Source organism: Triturus cristatus, chromosome 3_1 (genome assembly GCF_964204655.1).
Source record: "Triturus cristatus chromosome 3_1, aTriCri1.1, whole genome shotgun sequence".
Taxonomy (NCBI): domain Eukaryota; kingdom Metazoa; phylum Chordata; class Amphibia; order Caudata; family Salamandridae; genus Triturus; species Triturus cristatus.
The window spans coordinates 950,889,340-950,908,585 of NC_140583.1; the positions used below are offsets into that span (position 1 = coordinate 950,889,340).

At 45.2% G+C, this 19,246-nt stretch overlaps 1 protein-coding gene across 4 annotated transcripts in view; it reads left to right on the forward strand.

Moving 5' to 3' along the window:
• Window positions 1-19,246, forward strand: part of STAM2 (signal transducing adaptor molecule 2) — a 405,110-nt gene that overhangs the window by 150,870 nt on the left and 234,994 nt on the right. For all 4 annotated transcript variants that reach the window (XM_085645536.1, XM_085645535.1, XM_085645537.1 and 1 more), the window contains exon 7: window positions 13,681-13,870. In XM_085645536.1, the coding sequence (XP_085501662.1) occupies window positions 13,681-13,870 (190 nt within the window). The remainder of the gene's footprint in view (window positions 1-13,680; window positions 13,871-19,246) is intronic.

A 19,246-nucleotide genomic window follows, 5' to 3' on the forward strand; every position in this document is an offset into this window, starting at 1 on the left:
ATCCGGTTTCATGGAGTTTAACAAATATATCCAGTGGTTCTCTCTCTTGAGGAGAAAGTTGTGATTGTCTCTTCCTTCTCTTTTAGCGACGGTCTCTAGGATACAAAATTTCAATTGACTGATGTTGTGCCCGGCTTCCAAAAAATGCTGTGCGACTGATGATTTTTGTTGTTTGGTTCTGATGTTAGACTTGTGCTCATTAAGTCTGATTTTAATTTTCCTTTCGGTCTGCCCGACGTATACTTTGCCGCAAGGGCATTTAAGCATATATATGACGTTGGAGGTGTCACAGGTAGCCGTGGTTTTAATTTTGATTTTGTGTCCTTTCATTGGATGTGTGATGTGATCTCCTTTCATAACGTTGTTACAACTGTTACAGTTCAAGCAAGGAATGGTTCCTTTGAATGATAAACTTGGAAGTGGTTGATTTTGTTGATTGAGTATTTCGCCTATGTTTTTATTTCTTGTGTAGGCAAAGATTGGTTCCTCATCGAAGATGTGGTTAAAATCCTGCTCCAGTTTGAGTAGTTGCCAATGCTTTTTTATGATTCGTTTGTAGTTAGTGCTGATGGTGGAGTATTTAGATACTACCGTGATTTGATTGTTGATGGGTTTGGGTTGAACGGTGAGAAGTTCATCACGATTTTTAGTAGTTGATCTTTCTTGAGCCTTTTGTAGTACTTGATCAGGGTAACCACGGGATTTGAATCTTTGTATAAGAGAGTTGAGTTGGTTGATGGATTTGTTAGGGTTGGATCAATTCTCTTTATTCGAAGCATTTGAGAATACGGAAGGTGTTGCTTGAGAGGTAGAGGATGAAAGCTTTGAAAATGAAGGGTGTTGTTCCTGTCAGTGCTTTTCCTGTATAAGTCAGTTTCAAATCCTGTGGATGTTTTGGTGATTGTAACGTCCAAGAAATTGATGGTGTCTGCATCGATGTTAAAGGTAAATTGTAGACGTTGATCAATTTGATTGAGATTGTTGAGTTGGTCTTTAAGAATGTGAATCGGGCCGTTCCATATCATGAAAACGTCGTCTATGAATCTGAGATATAATTTTAGATGGTTGGTCCATGTTGGTGTGTTAAGGATATGGTCTTCTTCAAATTGATTCATGAAGATGTTGGCATACGCTGGGGCGGCACAATTCCCCATGGATGTACCGGTTAATTGTTGGTACCACTCATTGCTGTGTTGAAAATAGCTGTGTAAAAGGGTGAACTGCATTAATTCCATTAGGAAAACTTGTAAGTTATGTGTGTACTGAGAATGTAGTAACGCTTGTTCAATGGCTTCCAAGCCCATGTGGTGAGGGATAGATGTGTACAATGAATTGACATCCACTGTGCATAAGATGATGTTTTCGTCTGCTGTTATGGTAATTTGATTGAGTTTGATGAGGAAGTCATCAAACTCAATCAAATTTGACATATGTGTCTTTATGAAAAAAAAATATTTGTAATATATGTATAGCTAAAAATGTATGGAAGAAGACATGGGCAAATAAGTGTCTAAATACAGTATTAGCATCAGCAGAGGATTGCGGTCGCGTGAGTTATAGTTGCCTGCACTAACTATAACGGGGGAATTTCATTGGTTTTTTATCAGTAAAATTTCCGCTAACTATAACATGTGTGAAACCTATGGTTTTTTCAGTGAATATATATATGTATATGTATATGTATATGTGTATGTATATGTGTATATATGTGTGTATATGTGTATATATATATGTGTATGTATATATATGTATGTATATTCACTGAAAAAACCATAGGTTTCACACATGTTATAGTTAGCTGGACATTTTACTGATAAAAAACCAATGAAATTCCCCCGTTATAGTTACTGTAGGCAACTATAACTCACGCGACCGTAATCCTCTGCTGATGCTAATACTGTATTTAGACACTTATTTGCCCATGTCTTCTTCCATTAAATTTTAGCTATACATATATGACAAATATTTTTTTTTCATAAAGACACATATGTCATCAGCAGAGGATTACGGTCGCGTGAGTTATAGTTGCCTACAGTAACTATAACGGGGGAATTTCATTGGTTTTTTATCAGTAAAATGTCCAGCTAACTATAACATGTGTGAAACCTATGGTTTTTTCAGTGAATTTGCAAGGTTTTTTAAATGCTAATTCTTAACTATAACGTGTGTGAAACCTATGGTTTTTTCAGTGAATTTGCAAGGTTTTTTAAATGCTAATTCCTAACTATAACATGTGTGAAACCTATGGTTTTTTCATTGAATTTGTACGGTTTTTTAAATGCTAAGTTACTTTACGCCATTTGTGGCGTGCGCGCCCACTTAACGCAGTTCGTTCCGTGCGCGCACAGTGCGCTTCGCGCACCGTGCGCGCACAGTGAGCACGCGGTGCGCTTCGCGCACCGCGTGCCCACGTTACGCTAGATGGGCCATGAACGCACGATGCGCTTCGCGCACCGTGCGCACATGGAGGTCATATGATGAGCATCGTTGTGACAGGTAAAATATATGTTTTTTTTATCTCTGATGAGCCATGCACAAAAGGTGCTCTTCGGGCGCCTTTAGTACACGGGGTGGGGAGAGTGAGGATATTTTTGTATTTTTTATTATTTCTTACCGTACGCGTACGGTAAGCGTAATCGGCGAATTTTTCGAAAAAATTAAAATTGCCTTTTTTCACTTGGGGGATCGTTGGGGACTCCCTCGACATGGCTAGGTGCTTGGGAGCTGTGTAAACAGCCCCTTTACATGATTTGCACTTTGTTTTTCAACCCCCTGTCAGAGTGCGAGAGAGAAAATGGCGGCCGCCGCTTCCTGGTTTCGACCGATTCGAATGTTTACTAAGATCTAAGGGCCAATCAGAATCGCGCTCGCGCACGCCACCGTACGCGTACGGTAAGCGCACCGTAAGCGCACCGTAAGCTGCCACAGATATATATATTGATTTAAAGGCTATTTTCTCAGAATCTACTGAACAGATTTACACCAAACCTACAAGAGGCACTTCCTTGACCTGAGGACTACCTCTCTGCCAAATTTCAAGTAATTCAGTTCAGCCGTTCGGGCTGTAGCTCGGACTAAAGGTCCTATGGAAAAATGCATGGGAAAAACGCGTTTTGGGACCCCCCCTTTTATCTCAGCCCCCGCTTGACGAATCCCCCCCGAGACTTTCAGGGTAGGAGCGGAGCGTAGCGCCCCATTAGTTTTGAAAATTTCGCGAGGATTCGTCGACCTGCGCCAAAGTTATTCCAAATAGAATGTTACGGTTTTCCTATGGAAAGAGGGTCCTAACTATAACTACCTACTGGCGACCGCCAGTAGGTAATATATGTATATATATATATGTATGTATGTATATATATATATATATGTGTGTATATGTGTATATATATGTGTATGTGTATGTGTATGTGTATATGTATATGTGTATATGTGTATGTATATGTGTATATGTATATGTGTATGTATATGTGTATATGTATATGTATGTATATATGTGTGTGTATATATATATATATGTATGTATATATATATATATATTACCTACTGGCGGTCGCCAGTAGGTAGTTATAGTTAGGACCACGTTTCCATAGGAAATCCGCAACATTCTATTTTGAATAACTTTGGCGCCGGTTGACGAATCCTCGCGAATTTTTCAAAATAGGTGGGGCGCTACGCTCCGCTCCTACCCTGAAAGTCTCGGGGGGATCCGTCAAGCGGGGGCTGAGATAAAAGGGGGGTCCCAAAACGCGTTTTTCCCATGCATTTTTCCATAGGACCTTTAGAACGAGCTACAGCCCGAACGGCTGAACAGAATTACTCAAAATTTGGCAGAGAGGTAGTCCCTAGGTCAAGGAAGTGCCTTTTGTAGGTTTGGTGTAAATCTGTTCAGTAGATTCTGAGAAAATAGCCTTTAAATCAATATATATATCTGAGCCCGCTTACGGTACGCTTACCGTACGCTTACAGTAAGCGTACGGTGGCGTGCGCGAGCGCGATTCTGATTGGTTCTTAGATCTTATTAAACATTCGAATCGGTCGAAACCAGGAAGCGGCGGCCGCCATTTTGTGTATTTCACTCTGGAAAAAAAAAGAGTGAAAACAAGGAAAGGGGGCAATGAGGAGAGTTACAGACCCCCTAACATTTGTAAGGGGGTCAAAGAAGGACAGAAAAGTACAAAAAAAACATTTATTGATTTAAAAAAAAAATCACGGGGTACGCGTACGGTAAGCTTACGGTAAGCGTACGGTAAAAAAAAATAAAAAAAAATAAATGAAAAGCAGATTTAAGAGTTTAGATATTAGGGAGCTCTAAAAAGAGCTGTTGTGTTTATGAAGTCATTTTTTAAGTGGTACCTACAAGTAAGTACCGATGCAGAGTCTAAGGTTCAAGAGGAAGACTCTGTTCCCTTCATCATTGAAGTGCACACCATCTCCTCTATAAATGTCTTGCATGTCATAACGCAAGTTGTTGTGGTAAATGGTACCCATACCATAGTCACGGAGGAAAGCAGAAACAGAATGATTGGACCAGTTCCATTTTTGCCTTTGGCATATGTTGGAAAACACAAAGGCAGTTTTAGGGAAAAGTGTAAACAGTTGTGCAAAGGTGTCCTTCATAAGCATTTCCAGACCTACCCCAGTCAAAGTGCCTAGGTCATTGCCACCACAGTGCACTATTATGAGGTCAGGGTGTTGGATTTGAATGAAGGATTTCACCAATGGCATCAATTGGTGCCACTTTAACCCTCTCTGACCAATCCATTTAATGTCTACATTTGGCAAAGCAAGGTCTCTCACCATACCTGTTTTCTCTGCAAACTTTTCACTCCAGAAGACATAGCTGTGTCCTACAATCCACACTGTGAACATCTTCAAAGGAGATCTGGATGCACTCAGGAGGTGTCTTTCAATAGAAAGGCAATATGAAAAGAAAGACAGTTTGGAAATGGAGGCATACATATTTTTTACAAAACAAAAACAACTGATTGGCTGTTTCATACCATTCTAGAATAAAAACTAGGCTGTATGTGTAAATTAATAGAAGCATGTTTTGTATTGGTAAAAAAAATGTGTAACCAAAGAACAGTACTATGGATTTGCTGTTAGGTTTGAAAAGTCAAGCACTCTTGCTCTGTGGAATTGAAACATTGTTTGGCGAACTTCTGACCTAACTCAACACAGCAGTGTTCCATGAGCTGTTGCTATGGTAGCAGGCAGAAGTCAAGTTGGGGGAAGGGTACTAGGCAGAAGTCAAGTTGGGGGAAGGGTACTTTTGGAAAAGGGTTGGTTTTCAACCAATAGAAATGTGTGATTACATTTGAAAAAAAGGGGGAAGCACTGAGATTTGAAACTTACAAGTATATGTGTGGAAAAATAGAGGGAAAGTTTGCCATTATCTGGTTCTGCTGAGAGGAGAGAGGTGAACACAACAGAGATCCTGGCTCTGATAATCTGCTGTTTGAGTGTCACATTTCTTTCACAACTAACTAATTTTAAAGGTGAGTTTACAGTTTGAGAGGGGATGTATGTGGTAACTTAAGAAATGAATAATAGAAATGGAAATTGTTTTTGTTGTAGTTACACATGGTGGTTTCATAATGTGTCAGTCTGTAAAAGTGATTTTCACTTGCCCCGAAAAAAAAAGAGCAGTAAGTGTGCTTTCAAATTGGCAAAGAAATTTCGTTTTGGGACTAATGTGAAAACATGACTCTGTGTGCAGAGAGGAATTCTAGGCAGAGATTTATTGCGTCTTGCTCTGGTGATTTCACAGTTGCATTAGATGGAAAGGGGGAGCGAATTTTTGGGGGAAGAAGCAGAGTCTTAGCACACACCCATGTGCTTGCCATGTATAGTCATGCACAGTATTTACAAGCGAGTGGGGTTTTCAGGTTTCAGTCTGTAATGCAAATACATTCAGCATCACTAAGGCTGGTTGCCCTTGCTGTAGTGTAGCAGTCTGGACATGGGCTTTTTAAAAAATCTGAAAAGTGGTTTCATAATGTGACAGTTTGTAAAAGTGATTTTCACTTGCCCAAAAAAAAGAGCAGTTAGTGTGCATTCAAATTGGCATAGAAATTTCGTTTTGTGACTATTGTGAAAAGAAATGTAGTAATATATTTAAATACAATAAAGGAATTGTTACAGAGAATCGGTGAGATCTGTACAAATAAAACTTTAGAATTTTATTGGATTACCATTGGAAATTTAATCAAAAAAGAATTTTAAAATTACTATTTGGTCTAAAGGAAATGGAATCAGATGTATTTTGGAGTTATTTGAGATATAATATTGTGATTATACTTCTGAAACAAACATATCAGACGGTATTTTAAAGAAATAAGTATTGGTATTAGATGATATTTTTTTACAATATTATGCATTTCTATAATGTTAAGTTTAAGTAAAAAAAGAATCAGGGCTTTTTTAATACAATCTTTGTGATTGTTATTTTTTTTTGCCCGCTGTAAAATGATGAATGCAATTGCTTTCACAATTTATAGTGAAATGCAATATATTCTGAAAACAGCAAAAATAAGGCAAAAATATTTTATGGAAAAAAATGTAAATATGTGTACTGTATTATAAAATGTTTTAAAAATATTAATAGTTTTTTCTTTTTTTCCAGATAGATATAGAAAATTTTCGAAAACTACAAACATTTTTAAAACTATTTTTAAAAAAAACAAATGAATAAATATTTTTTCAGTGAGTATGGTAAGTCAATAATAATAATTGTAGTCTCTCAAGGACCTTGTAATGTGTTTATTGATTTTTAGTGTTTTTTTAAAAAAAAAAAAAAAAAGTACGCGCACCGTACGCGTACGGTAAAAAAAAAATAAAAAAAAGTTTTTAAAAACATATGTAAAAAAAAGATGAAAGATAAGGTTGGCTCTTAAAAGAACCGTTGTGTTCATGCAGGGACAGAGGAAAGGAAGCATGGGAAAATTATTCAAAGCGACAAATGTGTTGATCTATTTTGTTGTTCACTAGGGAAACACTGGTCTCCCTATAGCAAATTAGATCTTGACAAAATGTGCATCGAATATCAACCTTCCGAAATCGAGGGTTGATTTCCAGAGGGCCAGCAAAAGGAGATTCTCCCCCCACAGATGAAGGGCTCACCTGACCTGCAGAAGAAGGAGTCAGCCCTGCAGATGATGGTTCAGGCTGAGCTGCTGTGGATGTACTGGCTTGTCTTTCTGAAGAGTTACCTCCAAAAAGATGACCATGTGTCCTTCTGTGTACATCCTGGAGGTGTCTCTTCATGGTGTGATTCCCAAAGGAATACTTCCTGTTAGGATTACCTCTAGAAAGTACACGCTTACACAGCTTACAAGTCACTAAGGGTGCATTTACCTTTTGCTGGCCTTCAGGAAAAGTAAAATAATCCCATACATAAGAGGGCTTTTGTTTCCTCGATCTCTGCCTCAAGACAGTGCTGCTAGTGCTAGCCTCACTCTCAGAAGAGCTCTGCTGTTCTGCCATCGTATCCCAAAGACAAACCAGCTCCTTCTCCCAAGGGATCACAAGCAGAAATGAGGGGAATGGGTGTGGTGTAGGAGAGTTCTAGAACTGAAAGTAGTTTCAACCAATCAAAAGTTGTGTTTCATGATCACATGACCTACCGTACGCTTACGGTACGCTTACGGTACGCTTACGGCAAAAGTGCGCATGCGCGTAAAAAAGACACGCGCTTGCGCGCATGCGCATAACAGTGACTCCCGGCACTTCCGCGTAACGTGCGCGTGTAGCGTACACGCGTACGCGTCCCACGCGGAGTACGCGCGGCTACGCAAATTGCGTAACTATACGCAAGCAGCGTAGGAAAATTACGGACGTTGCGTAAACCGTACGCTTACCGTGAGCTTACGGTACTCATACTAAAAAAATTAAAAAAAAATTAGAAAAAAAGTACTGCAAATAAATTTTACATGTTTATTTTAAAAAATATATTAAAAAAAACATATTTAAGAATTTTAAAAATTTAATCATAGTCTTTATAAAAGGTAAGAAAATTAAAATAAAAATATGTTAGAAAAAATAGAAGAAAAAAAAAATTAGCATTTAAAAAACCTTGCAAATTCACTGAAAAAACCATGGGTTTCACACACATTATAGTTAGGAATTAGCATTTAAAAAACCTTGCAAATTCACTGAAAAAACCATGGGTTTCACACACGTTATAGTTAGGAATTAGCATTTAAAAAACCTTAGAAATTCAGTGAAAAAACCATAGGTTTCACACATGTTATAGTTAGCTGGACATTTTACTCGTAAAAAACCAATGAAATTCCCCCGTTATAGTTAGTTCAGCTAACTATAACTCGCGCGCCCGCAATGAACTGCTGATGACGTCACATATTACATCACTCATGACATGGTCAGTGACATCACTCATGACATCACTGATGACATCTCAAATGACATCACTGATGACCTCACTGATGACATCATCCTTGTGATAGAGTGGCAGACCTCCTCTTCCCCTAATAAAACCTTTGATACACACATTCAAAAATAGAGACTAAAATTTACAAAACAATGGACATACCAATAACAGTTACAACAACCTCTTCAGTAATTCTAAGATCCACATACACATCCACTCATTCACCAACAGTCCTCTACAGTCACTCATACATGTACTCACTTTTCATTTGTACTCATACACCTATACATCCTGTTACATAATGCCACTCATCCATAGAGCTACTCACACACATAGTCACTCATGCTAATAAAGAATCAAACATACATTTACTTGCATATACAGTTATACACACACCACCACACTTACTTCTACGGAAACTTACACATACTTAGTCTTTTAAACAATCACTTATGGAAATACATACTTATTCATACAGGAACTCTTTCAATCTCTCACTCTCACATATACTCACATATATAAACCAATAGTCACATATACTAGTTTTAAACATATGTAGTTACTCATAAAGACACTATTGAGACAGTCATTCACTCACTAACACACCCATACATACACTCATCCACCCATGCAGTCCTGCACACATGCTCTGTTCAACACATACAAACAGTGAGTCACTCATTCATGCACCTATGCACTACGTCATACCCCCCACCGAACCATGCAGACACTCAGACTGATACTCAAAAAACCAACTAATAACCTATATAGACACCCATGTAGCTACTCACCAACCCATGCAGCCACTTATACACAAAGTGAAAAAATGATACAGATATTTATATATTTAAACATTACTCACTAAGCCATGTATTCACTATGATACACTTAATCAGTCAGTTACATAATCAATTTTTCAAAAAGAAATCATCCATTTAGACAGTAATATACCCATTTATTCTTCCATCAACCTTGAGATATACATATATAAAACATATTTAATTTTCAGAAAAACACACATTCACTGGATGATGTCATCAGTGAGGTCATCAGTGATGTCATTTGAGATGTCATCAGTGATGTCATGAGTGATGTCACTGACCATGTCATGAGTGATGTAATATGTGACGTCATCAGCAGTTCATTGCGGGCGCGCGAGTTATAGTTAGCTGAACTAACTATAACGGGGGAATTTCATTGGTTTTTTACGAGTAAAATGTCCAGCTAACTATAACATGTGTGAAACCTATGGTTTTTTCACTGAATATATATATATATATATGTGTGTGTATACAAATATATATATGTATGAACGGAATTACACCAAATATGGCAGGAAGCTGGATCTTGGTCCCCCTGATTGTGATTTAGTGTAAATCGGTTCAGTAGTTTTTTTTTGTTTAACAGTTTAAGGGTAAAAGATATTTGTATATCTGGACAGTTGGGTGTGCGAGAGGTTTGAGAGAGCCAATTTAAAAATGGAGCATTCTGAATGGCTGAGCGTGCTTTTTTTCACTTGGGCTAATTTGATCCTGCATGAGTCCGACTCCAGAGTGCTCGCTTCTGCGAATTAGCTGTCAGCAACATCCTAACAAGCATTGGCATAGCCAATAGGTCTCGCCTTTGGGACCTTATAAGTGTTTAGGCATACAGCAGTTGCATAACTAAATACTTGTAAGGTCCCAAAAGCGAGACCTATCGGCTATGCAAGTGAAAGTGATCACGATCAAACATCAAAGCGGCAAAAGTGAAAGTAATCGCGGTAAAGCGCGGTGCGCGCACATGCACTGTAGTTCCAGGCTGGCCTGTTAGCACTTTTTGGAGCCCTCTCGAGAAATCTCGCCAGACCGGCGCGTGCGCTGGGTCAGGCGAGACCTAAAAATGGGCAGCCATTACAGTACTCTGGTAACTAGTCCCCTGTCCTGAAGTAGTAAATTCAAAAAAATGTAAAAGGCAGGGCAGGGAAACCCTGCCCTGCCCCCCCTCCCCAGCTCCCATGGGAGTGGGGGCGGGGGACCAAAAAGGACCCCTCTGGGGCCAAAATCCCCCCCAAAATCCTGCAGTTTTTATCACAGTCACACAGGACTCCCATTGAAATGGAGCCTGGGACTGATTCAGATTGAGGTAGGGGGCTTGAGGACACCCCTGAACAATTATAGGCCCGGGGGAGCGTACCCCCGGTGCCACTTCTAATTGGGGCACGAGGTCCCCTCCCTTTTTAAATTTTTTGTTACGGCTCTGGGTGATTGGGCCATTATAGGCCCCAGGAAGCCCAGCCCCGGAGCAGGAATCCTCTAAAAAAGGGGAGGGGGCTGCAAAGCCAACTTCCCTGAGCTGTGATACGCTCCGGGTAGCCCACCCCGGGGGGCTAAAATTCACCAAAGAAGGGGAGCACCCTACACTTAAAAAAAAAAAAAAAAAAAAAAAGTAACACCTCCGGGAGATGGGGTCACTGGGTCCTAATAAGGCTCGGGTGGAGGCTACATGCCCTCCTCCCATGTTTGAGATGTCATAATTGATGTCAAAGAACATTTCATGACTAATGTAATATGTGAGGTCATGACCAGGGCATGGTGAGGGTGAAAGTTATAGTTAACTCTGCTGACTATAACTGTTAATTCTTATTTTTTTTTAAAGTTCAAAACATTAATTTTATCAGTGACATAGTCACCTAACCCTTGTGTTTTTTGTGTAAATATATATAGAAAGTGGTATAAGAACTACGACTCGAGTCAGGACGATGTTGAGAGGATGTAGAATTGCTGGGGACCCACAGAACCAACCAAGGCAAGTAGATAGGGACCCAAGGGAGATTGTGCGCAGGGTGGGAACACGACCACGTGCTCCGTACAAGTCCATGTGCAAGTCACAGTTGGATTTTTTAAAGATTAGGGACCCTTCCCAGCTGACCCTGAAGAATCCCTGTGGAAGACAGAAGGTTAGAGAGCCACCCCACCCATGGATACCCTAGTACCCGTGTTACCTACACCGGGGAGGCCGGGTGCCAAAGTGTGAAGTGGTGTTGGAAACCGCCGTCGAACCCAATGGAGAACTTAAGGGGAAATGCTGCTGTGGAGGAAGTAAGTAGTGTCCGGTGGAATCTGAGGATGGATTCTCAATGAGGTACCTGCAAGGGGATAAAGTCTGTCTCTCAGGGGTGGCCAGGAGACTTGGAAGACGAATGCCCTCCGATGTCGGGTGTTGCAGGATGGATGACGAGGACCTTGACTCTGCAACTGTGAGGACCAGGCGACGCTGAGGAAGACCCGGAGCCGTGCACGAGCTGTCCCACAAAGGGGTCGGTGTCTGGCGGGAGCACCAACAAGCCGTGGCAAAGGCAAGCCACGCAGGAATCAAAGAAGGAGCAACGTTGGGACCAGCAAGGTCCAGGGGACTCACCAAAGGCAGGGAAGTCCGGGCAGACCCGAACAATCAGGGGAGCCCAAAAGAAACAAGTGTGACCCTTAAATACACCCAGAGGCTGGAGCAACTGGAGTCGCGAGAGGACATCAAGCAGCTCACCAAAAGATGCAGGCCACGATGCACACGATGTGGTGTGGCTGAGGATTTTGGTCACAGGAGGTGCACGAGGTTGGGGCTACTTAGAGCCTGAAGATCTTCTGTGAAGGAAACCAACAAGCCTTTGCAGCTGCAAGTTGGACGCAGTGCACAGGGGTTCGGTTATTGCAACCCCATGAGGGATAATGGCCTCAAACTTAGTAAGAGGGCAGGGCAGGCCTCGGGAACTGTGGAAAACCACCACCTGTGTTGCAGAGCCCTTGGAGTCTGGAGGAGCTCAGGATCTGCTGACTGGTCCGCTTAGTTGCGATACCTGCGAATGCAGGGGAGTGACTCCTTCTCTCCAAGGGAGATTTCTTCAAGCGACTTTGATGCTTCACAGGTCCTGGATGGATCCTGTATGATGCACAGACGATGCAGAAGACTGGAAGGGAGACGGAGTGAGGCCCAAATGAAGTCCAGCGAAGTCCAGAGTGCCCAGATGGTAGAAGTGCAGTGGTGTCTGATCCGAATCTTATCCCATGACGACTCTAGGGACCTACACCCAGGTAAGCCCTTAAGTACCCTAAGGAAAGGGTTGGGAAGATTCAGGGGACCCTTTCAGGGGGTGGTCTGGATGTGGGGAGGTTAGTCCCATGTCCTTTGTCCAGTTTCGGGCCAGAGCGGGATCCAACGGCTCCCAGAACAGTTTTGAACTGGACTATGCACAGGGAAACTAAATGTGCCCCTCATGCAGGCTTTCTGGCACTGGCAAGCACACCCACTTGGTCCCAATACACTAAATCCTGCAAGAGGGCAGAAATTTGTCTCTGGTCGGCAGCAACCATTTTGTGCTCGTACCGGGGACAGGGAGAGCCAAGCGGAGGGCTCTTCCAGTGCTTGGAATCGTTGCAGTCGTTTTCAAGATGGGCAACGCGTACTTACGCGATGCCCCTCCATATGGTATATGGCTGCTTCACTGACAACCCGGGAGAATGGACTCCGTAGGCTTCAGGGTGTCCTGCTCATGCAGGGCCACCCTTTCACTTAGAACCAAGCATATTGCCTTCAGGATTGCAAAGGCCTGCTATAGGGGTGACTTATAGGCTTTAAGTGCAGTGACCCAAGATATAGTAAACCTATATCTTTAGTAAGTGGTGTAAGCACCAACCTACACAGGCTGCAATGGCATGCCTGTAGTTCCATGTTTGAATAGTCTCTCATGGGTGGCATAATGCATGTTTCAGCCCATGGGAGACCTCTGGGGTACCTGAGTGCCATATACTAGGGACTTATAAGGGTATTCCAGTATTCAATATGAGATGCACCTAATACTGAACACAACAATTTAGGGAGAAAGCAGATAGACTGGGGTCCTGATTAGCATGATCCCAGTCAGATTAGTCAAAACCAACATCATATCAAGCTAAAAGTGGGGGCAACCATAGGAGTAGAACCTACTTTGCTACAATGAGTTATAAATACCTTCGGCACGAGCTATAGTAACTAGATATAACTATAACAGGTGAATTTCAGGGTTTTTTGAGTTTAAAATGTTACATTGTCACTGAACATTTCACCTAACTACAATGTCACTTTAACCTTTTGTTTTTTCCTCAGTGACTAGATGTGCATACATATATATATTTGTCTGCATCATACATTAAAATGTCGTTGTTACAGTTTCATAACTTGTTCTTTTGAAGTGCCAGCAACTAGTATGTGGAATCTTTTTTTAAATGCCTTGCATATGAAAACATATCTTTAACCACTGCTTTTTTTTTTTATCGCAGCAATTGAGCTGTCCTTGCAAGAACAGAAACAACAACCAGCAGAAATTAAACCCTTGTACCCAACCGTAGATTCACAGCATGATAGTCAGAAGGTACCAAGGAAAGTCCGTGCATTGTATGATTTTGAAGCAGTTGAGGACAACGAACTTACATTTAAGAGTGGAGAAATAATTATTGTTCTAGATGACAGGTATGTTGTGTACTTTTCAAAATTTTACTTATTCTTTCAAATAAGTTAGAGTGCATTAGTCAAAGAAAAGAGACAGGGTCATCTACTTGAGTGTTGTATTTTCCGAATAAGCAGATTGAAATCACGTTAAGCCATTCATCTGTAAACCAATTGTGCCTATATTGTATTAATAGCTATACAGTTTTAGATCTTGCATAAATGCTCATTGTTGTTTAAATTATTGCGCAGCATATAGTGGCAATTTAATATTGCGTAATGGTAAACAGTAAACTTTCAACGTGCTTCCCTTCTTTCCAAAATTGTTGGGGATGCTTCTAACCTGTTAAATGTCTAAACTACAATTTACTTAAGTTATGTCCACTGCTATTCGGAAAGGGACTAAGTTGGGATAATGTCATTTTCCTCCCAGCCCTACTTCCTTATGTTTGTCTGCAATGGACCCACTTTATTTCATGACAGCTGTCAAACCATTTCAAAATCATGTCCTCCGGCACAGTTCAGTTCTGCATATCACACTTTGGGATTATGTCCTGCTCGACCTTAGACATTTAAGTCTTTTGAGATGAAAAATCTTACGGTCTCTGCCAGTGAGTCTAATTTGTTTTTTTTTTTTTTTTTTTGAAACCGTTTATTGCAGTTTGAAAAAGTTACAGGTATGGGCCTACAACCACTCGGCCGGCCGCTAGAGTGACAAAAGCATATTGCATACATACAGTAAGAGTCTCTTGGCAGTGCAGATTAGCAAAACAGGAGAAATCAATGTTGCAGGCCGCATAGCTCCATGCCCACAGTACGGTTCCCTTTTATCAAAACAAAACAACACAAAAAACCACACCCGCAAGGCAACCCGCGATCCAAAGTGACAGCACGTGCTCCATAAGTGGGGGATCCCAACCAGCAGCAGAACTCTGGAGAGGGGAATGGGAATAGATCAGGGACTGGGGGACCGCGTGCCCAAGGCCGAGGGAGGGGGGCCCTCTAGGGAGACGGAGCAGGCGAGGCAGCCGGTAGCTGTGGCGGCTCACAAATACCCCCGCGGTAGGCGTTCCAGGGGCCCCAGATTTTCACCCATGCCCCAGGCTTACCCCTCGCCACATACACCACCTTTTCACGAAACATACACCAATCCATATGTTCTTTCCAGGCCAACACCGCAGGGGGCCTCTGGGATCCCCACAATTGAGCAATGTCACGCTTAGCTATCATGTATCCCAGAGTCACCCACCGCGTCTGCGGGACCGAATAGTCATTTGGTTCCCACACATTCAGCAAGCATCTCCTCGCTTCAGGCAACAGCGCGACACGCGTAACCACACGCAGGACCTCATGCACACCACGCCAGAATCGCTCCACCTTTGGGCACTCCCACAGTATATGCATGAAAGTTGCCAACGCGCCACAGCCACGCTTACACATTCCGTCACCAGCAAAGCCCATACGTAGAAGCCTTGGCCCCGTCACGTAAACCCGGTGAAGGATCTTAAGCTGGACGAAACGAAGGCGAGCCGGGATGGCCACTTCTTTTGGAGAGGCCACCGCGGAAATCCAATCCTCGTCGTCCAGCTCTAGCCCGTCGGCAACCCAGGCCTCGCGGAGACTAGTCAGCAGGCACGATCTGTCGTTGATCAGTTTTTTATATATGAGGGAGATCGTGCTGTCTGGGACATGGCCATCCAGCACTCTGTCCTCCAGGGGGGAAGACTCCGGAATGGACGCGACATCCGGGAAGACGGAGCCCAGCGCATGGCGGACTTGTAGGTACCGAAAGTACTCACTGCCCTGCAGCTGAAACTCCGTCTGCAGCGTCGCAAAAGTCTTGAATCCCCCCCTCGTCCAGAGATCTCCCACAGTGCTGATTCCGATCGTGTCCCACTTCTCAAAGCCCTTCGATGTCCACAGGGAGCCCAACCTCTCAGACGCATATAGCGGTGACGCCCGGGTCAAACGGTCCTTCCACCCCATAGCTGCATTAGCCGCGTGCCAGACACGCACCATGACACGCGTCGGTCCCGTCAGACGGGGGTCGGGCGCGGCAGAGTAAAGCGCTCGATTGTAGTCGCCACCGGGCAGGAGCATCTTGTCCATCTCAAACGCCGGGTTCAAGGCGGGCCCGTAAAGGCCATGATTAATTGCAGCCAGTTGGGTGGCCCAGTAATACCGTTTAATGTCCGGGAGGGCGACCCCCCCCATCGTACCACGGGAGCGTCAATTTAGCCAGAGCAATGCGCGGCCTCCCGTCCCAGAACAGGCGCCGCTGGAGGCCCTCCACCTCACGGAAGTAGCGTGCCGGAACCAAGTCCATAGTATTCTGGAGGGCGTAAAGGAAGCGCGGCAAGGACATCATTTTGAACAAGGCCGCTCGGCCGAGCGGCGAAAGCGGCAAACGCCGCCAGCGCACCACGTCCTCCTTCAAGCGCTGGAGAGGGGGCAGCAAATTCCGCTCATAGCGGGCCTCCGGGTCAAGAGTGATATATATCCCCAGGTACCGAAACCCCTGGGAGGCAATCTGGATCGGACAGTCCCGTGGTAGGACCGGAGCCTCCCCGGAAAGCACATATACACAGGATTTCGCCCAGTTGATGACAAGGCCTGAGTTGCGAACGAATGAGCGCAAAACATCAACCAGGACGATCAGTGATTTACGCGGGGAGGCGAGATACAGGAGGATATCATCAGCATAGAGGGACACACGGTCCTCATGCTCGGGGGTCCAGCGGAGACCACGGATGGAAGGGTGCCACCGCAGCCACTCCGCCAGGGGCTCCAGGGCCAGTGCAAACAGGAGAGGTGACAAGGGGCAACCCTGTCGCGTGCCCCGCCCCAGCGCGAATGGGGCCGAGACTCGCCCATTCACCACCACCTGCGCCAAGGGGCCCGAGTACAACAATTTGACCCAGCTAATAAAGCCCGGTCCAAATCCAAATTTCGCCAGCATCGCCCAGATATATGGCCACTCAAGCGTGTCAAACGCCATGGTGGCGTCCAAGGACGCCAAGATGGCCGGCTCCCGCACAAATGGGACACGCGCGAGCACACCGTGCAAGCGCCGTAGATTGAGCGCCGTGTTGCGGTGTGGTATAAAGCCAGATTGGTCTTGGTGGACCAAGTCTCCCACCACGCCAACCAACCGGTTGGCCAACACCTTGGTGAGGATTTTGGGCTCCGCGTTCAAGAGCGAGATCGGCCTATAGGATGCGACCCGTTCACGGGGCTTCCCCTCCTTGTGGATCACCACGATTGTAGCCAGACGCTGGTCCGGCGGGAGGGAACCCTGCGAGTGTGCCGCCAGGAACATCGCGCGCAGGTGGGGCGCCAACACATCCGGGCGTAGCTTGTATAGTTCGATGGGGATACCATTGGGGCCCATGGCCTTGCCGGATGCAACCGAGCGAATAGCCAAGGCAATTTCGTCCGAGGTGGGAGGAGCGTCCAGCGAATCCCTGTCCTCCACCGTAAGGGAGGGCAGTGCGATGTCCCGAAGCAGGGCATGGGAGTCTTCCTCCGAGCAGGGGGAAACCGGGGAGTAGACTTCGCGGAAATAATCCGCAAAGCAGGAGACAATGGCTTCCGGCTCGGTGACACACGCACCATCCGCACTCTCAATCAAAGGAACCACGCGACTCGCTCTCTCCCTCTTGTCCAACCACGCAATCAATTTGCCAGCCTTATCACCCACATCATACAATCGCCCCTGCTGCTCTCGACTGAGGCCCCTGGCTGCCTCCGTGACGAGGGCCCGATAGGCCGCCTGCTTTAGGTGTAGAACATGCAGCTTGGCGTCTGTTACCCCGCTCCCCAGGTCACCCTCCAGTTCTGCAATCTCGGCCTCTACCCTGGTCACCTCCTCCCGCTCGCGCCGCCGGGCATGGGAAATAAAGGAGAGGGCCTCCCCTCTAAGAACTACCTTAAAAGCCTCCCACAGGGAGACGGCCGAAGGGACCGACCCCACATTCTCGTCGAAATAACGCTGTAAGGATTTGATCAAATCGGCACGAATGGTGGGGTCGCGCAAATACCATGCATTGATTGGAGCCACCCTGCCATCCCCCCTCGGGAAGACATCGAAATGTAACAGCAATGGGGAGTGGTCTGAGATACCCCGCGCCAGATGGCGCACCTCCCCCACCCTCCCTGCATGGGCCGCCGGGACAAGGATGTAATCAAGCCGCGAGAGGCTACCATGGGCACCCGAGTGGAAGGTGTATTGCCGCTGTGCGGGATGCTTTAGTCGCCAGCAATCCACCAGGCCCAACGTGTCTAAAAGGCCGGGCAGCCACGCCTGTGCCCGGGGGAGGTCCCTGGGGGGATGGCGATCCATAGACCCAGAAGCTACCGCATTAAAGTCCCCTCCAACCACCAGCAGGCCACTCGGAAGGTCCAGGAGGAGGTGCCCCAGGTCCGCAAATGTGGTGGCTTGTAACCCAGGCGGGACGTACACTGATATCAAAATAAACACTCTACCCTCCATTCTTCCCACCAGGACAGTGTAGCGTCCCCTCTCATCATGGCGCACCTCATCGATCTCCAACGGGAGCGAGTTCTTGATCATAATACCCACCCCCCGCGAGCCCGAAGTGAAGCCAGAATGGGCCGCCAAACGATAGCCCCGCCGATTCATTGCCTGAAAGGAGTTACCTATAAGGTGTGTCTCCTGCAGGAAGACAACATCTGGTGAAAGACGTTTCAAGTACTGCAGGACCACACCACGCTTAATCCTATCCCCCAGGCCGTTAACATTCCATGACAACACAGTCAAATCCCTACCCCCCATCATACGTCGAGACAATCGGTCGTCCCCCACAGAGCATCTTAAAAACAACAATATAGTAGCGGGTTTGCCTTGCGGTGCAAACAAACAACACACCCCCCCCCACCCCCCCATCCCAACAGAACTCCCCCCTCCCTGCACCCCTGCATGAGCCCAGACAGCCCCCCCAAAGTGCAGTGTGCCTGTCGCCCCATAGCTAAAAACTAACTAGTCCCCCAGAGGAGGAGGGAAGCCCCCAACAGACCCCGCACGACCTCCATAGGAGGGGAACGTATGCAATCAATAAATGGGGAAGGAACATCGTCCAGAGCAAGGCCTATTCAGTCACCCCTCAATTCTGATCCGGCGGGCCCTCCCCGCCAGCCGCGCCCCCCCCGCCCCCCCGGCCCCGATCTCCAGGCAGAGTGTCCAACCAGTCCCCAGCCGCCTCGGGCCGGTCAAAGAAGTGCGTGCGACCATCCACCTCCACCCTCAGCTTAGCTGGAAAAAGCATTGAGTACTTGAGGTTCAGGTCCCGTAGGCGACGTTTAACACCAAGAAAGCTCTGTCTCTGCTTCTGAACCGCCGGAGTAAAGTCTGGGTAGAAATGCACATCCATGTTGTCAAGC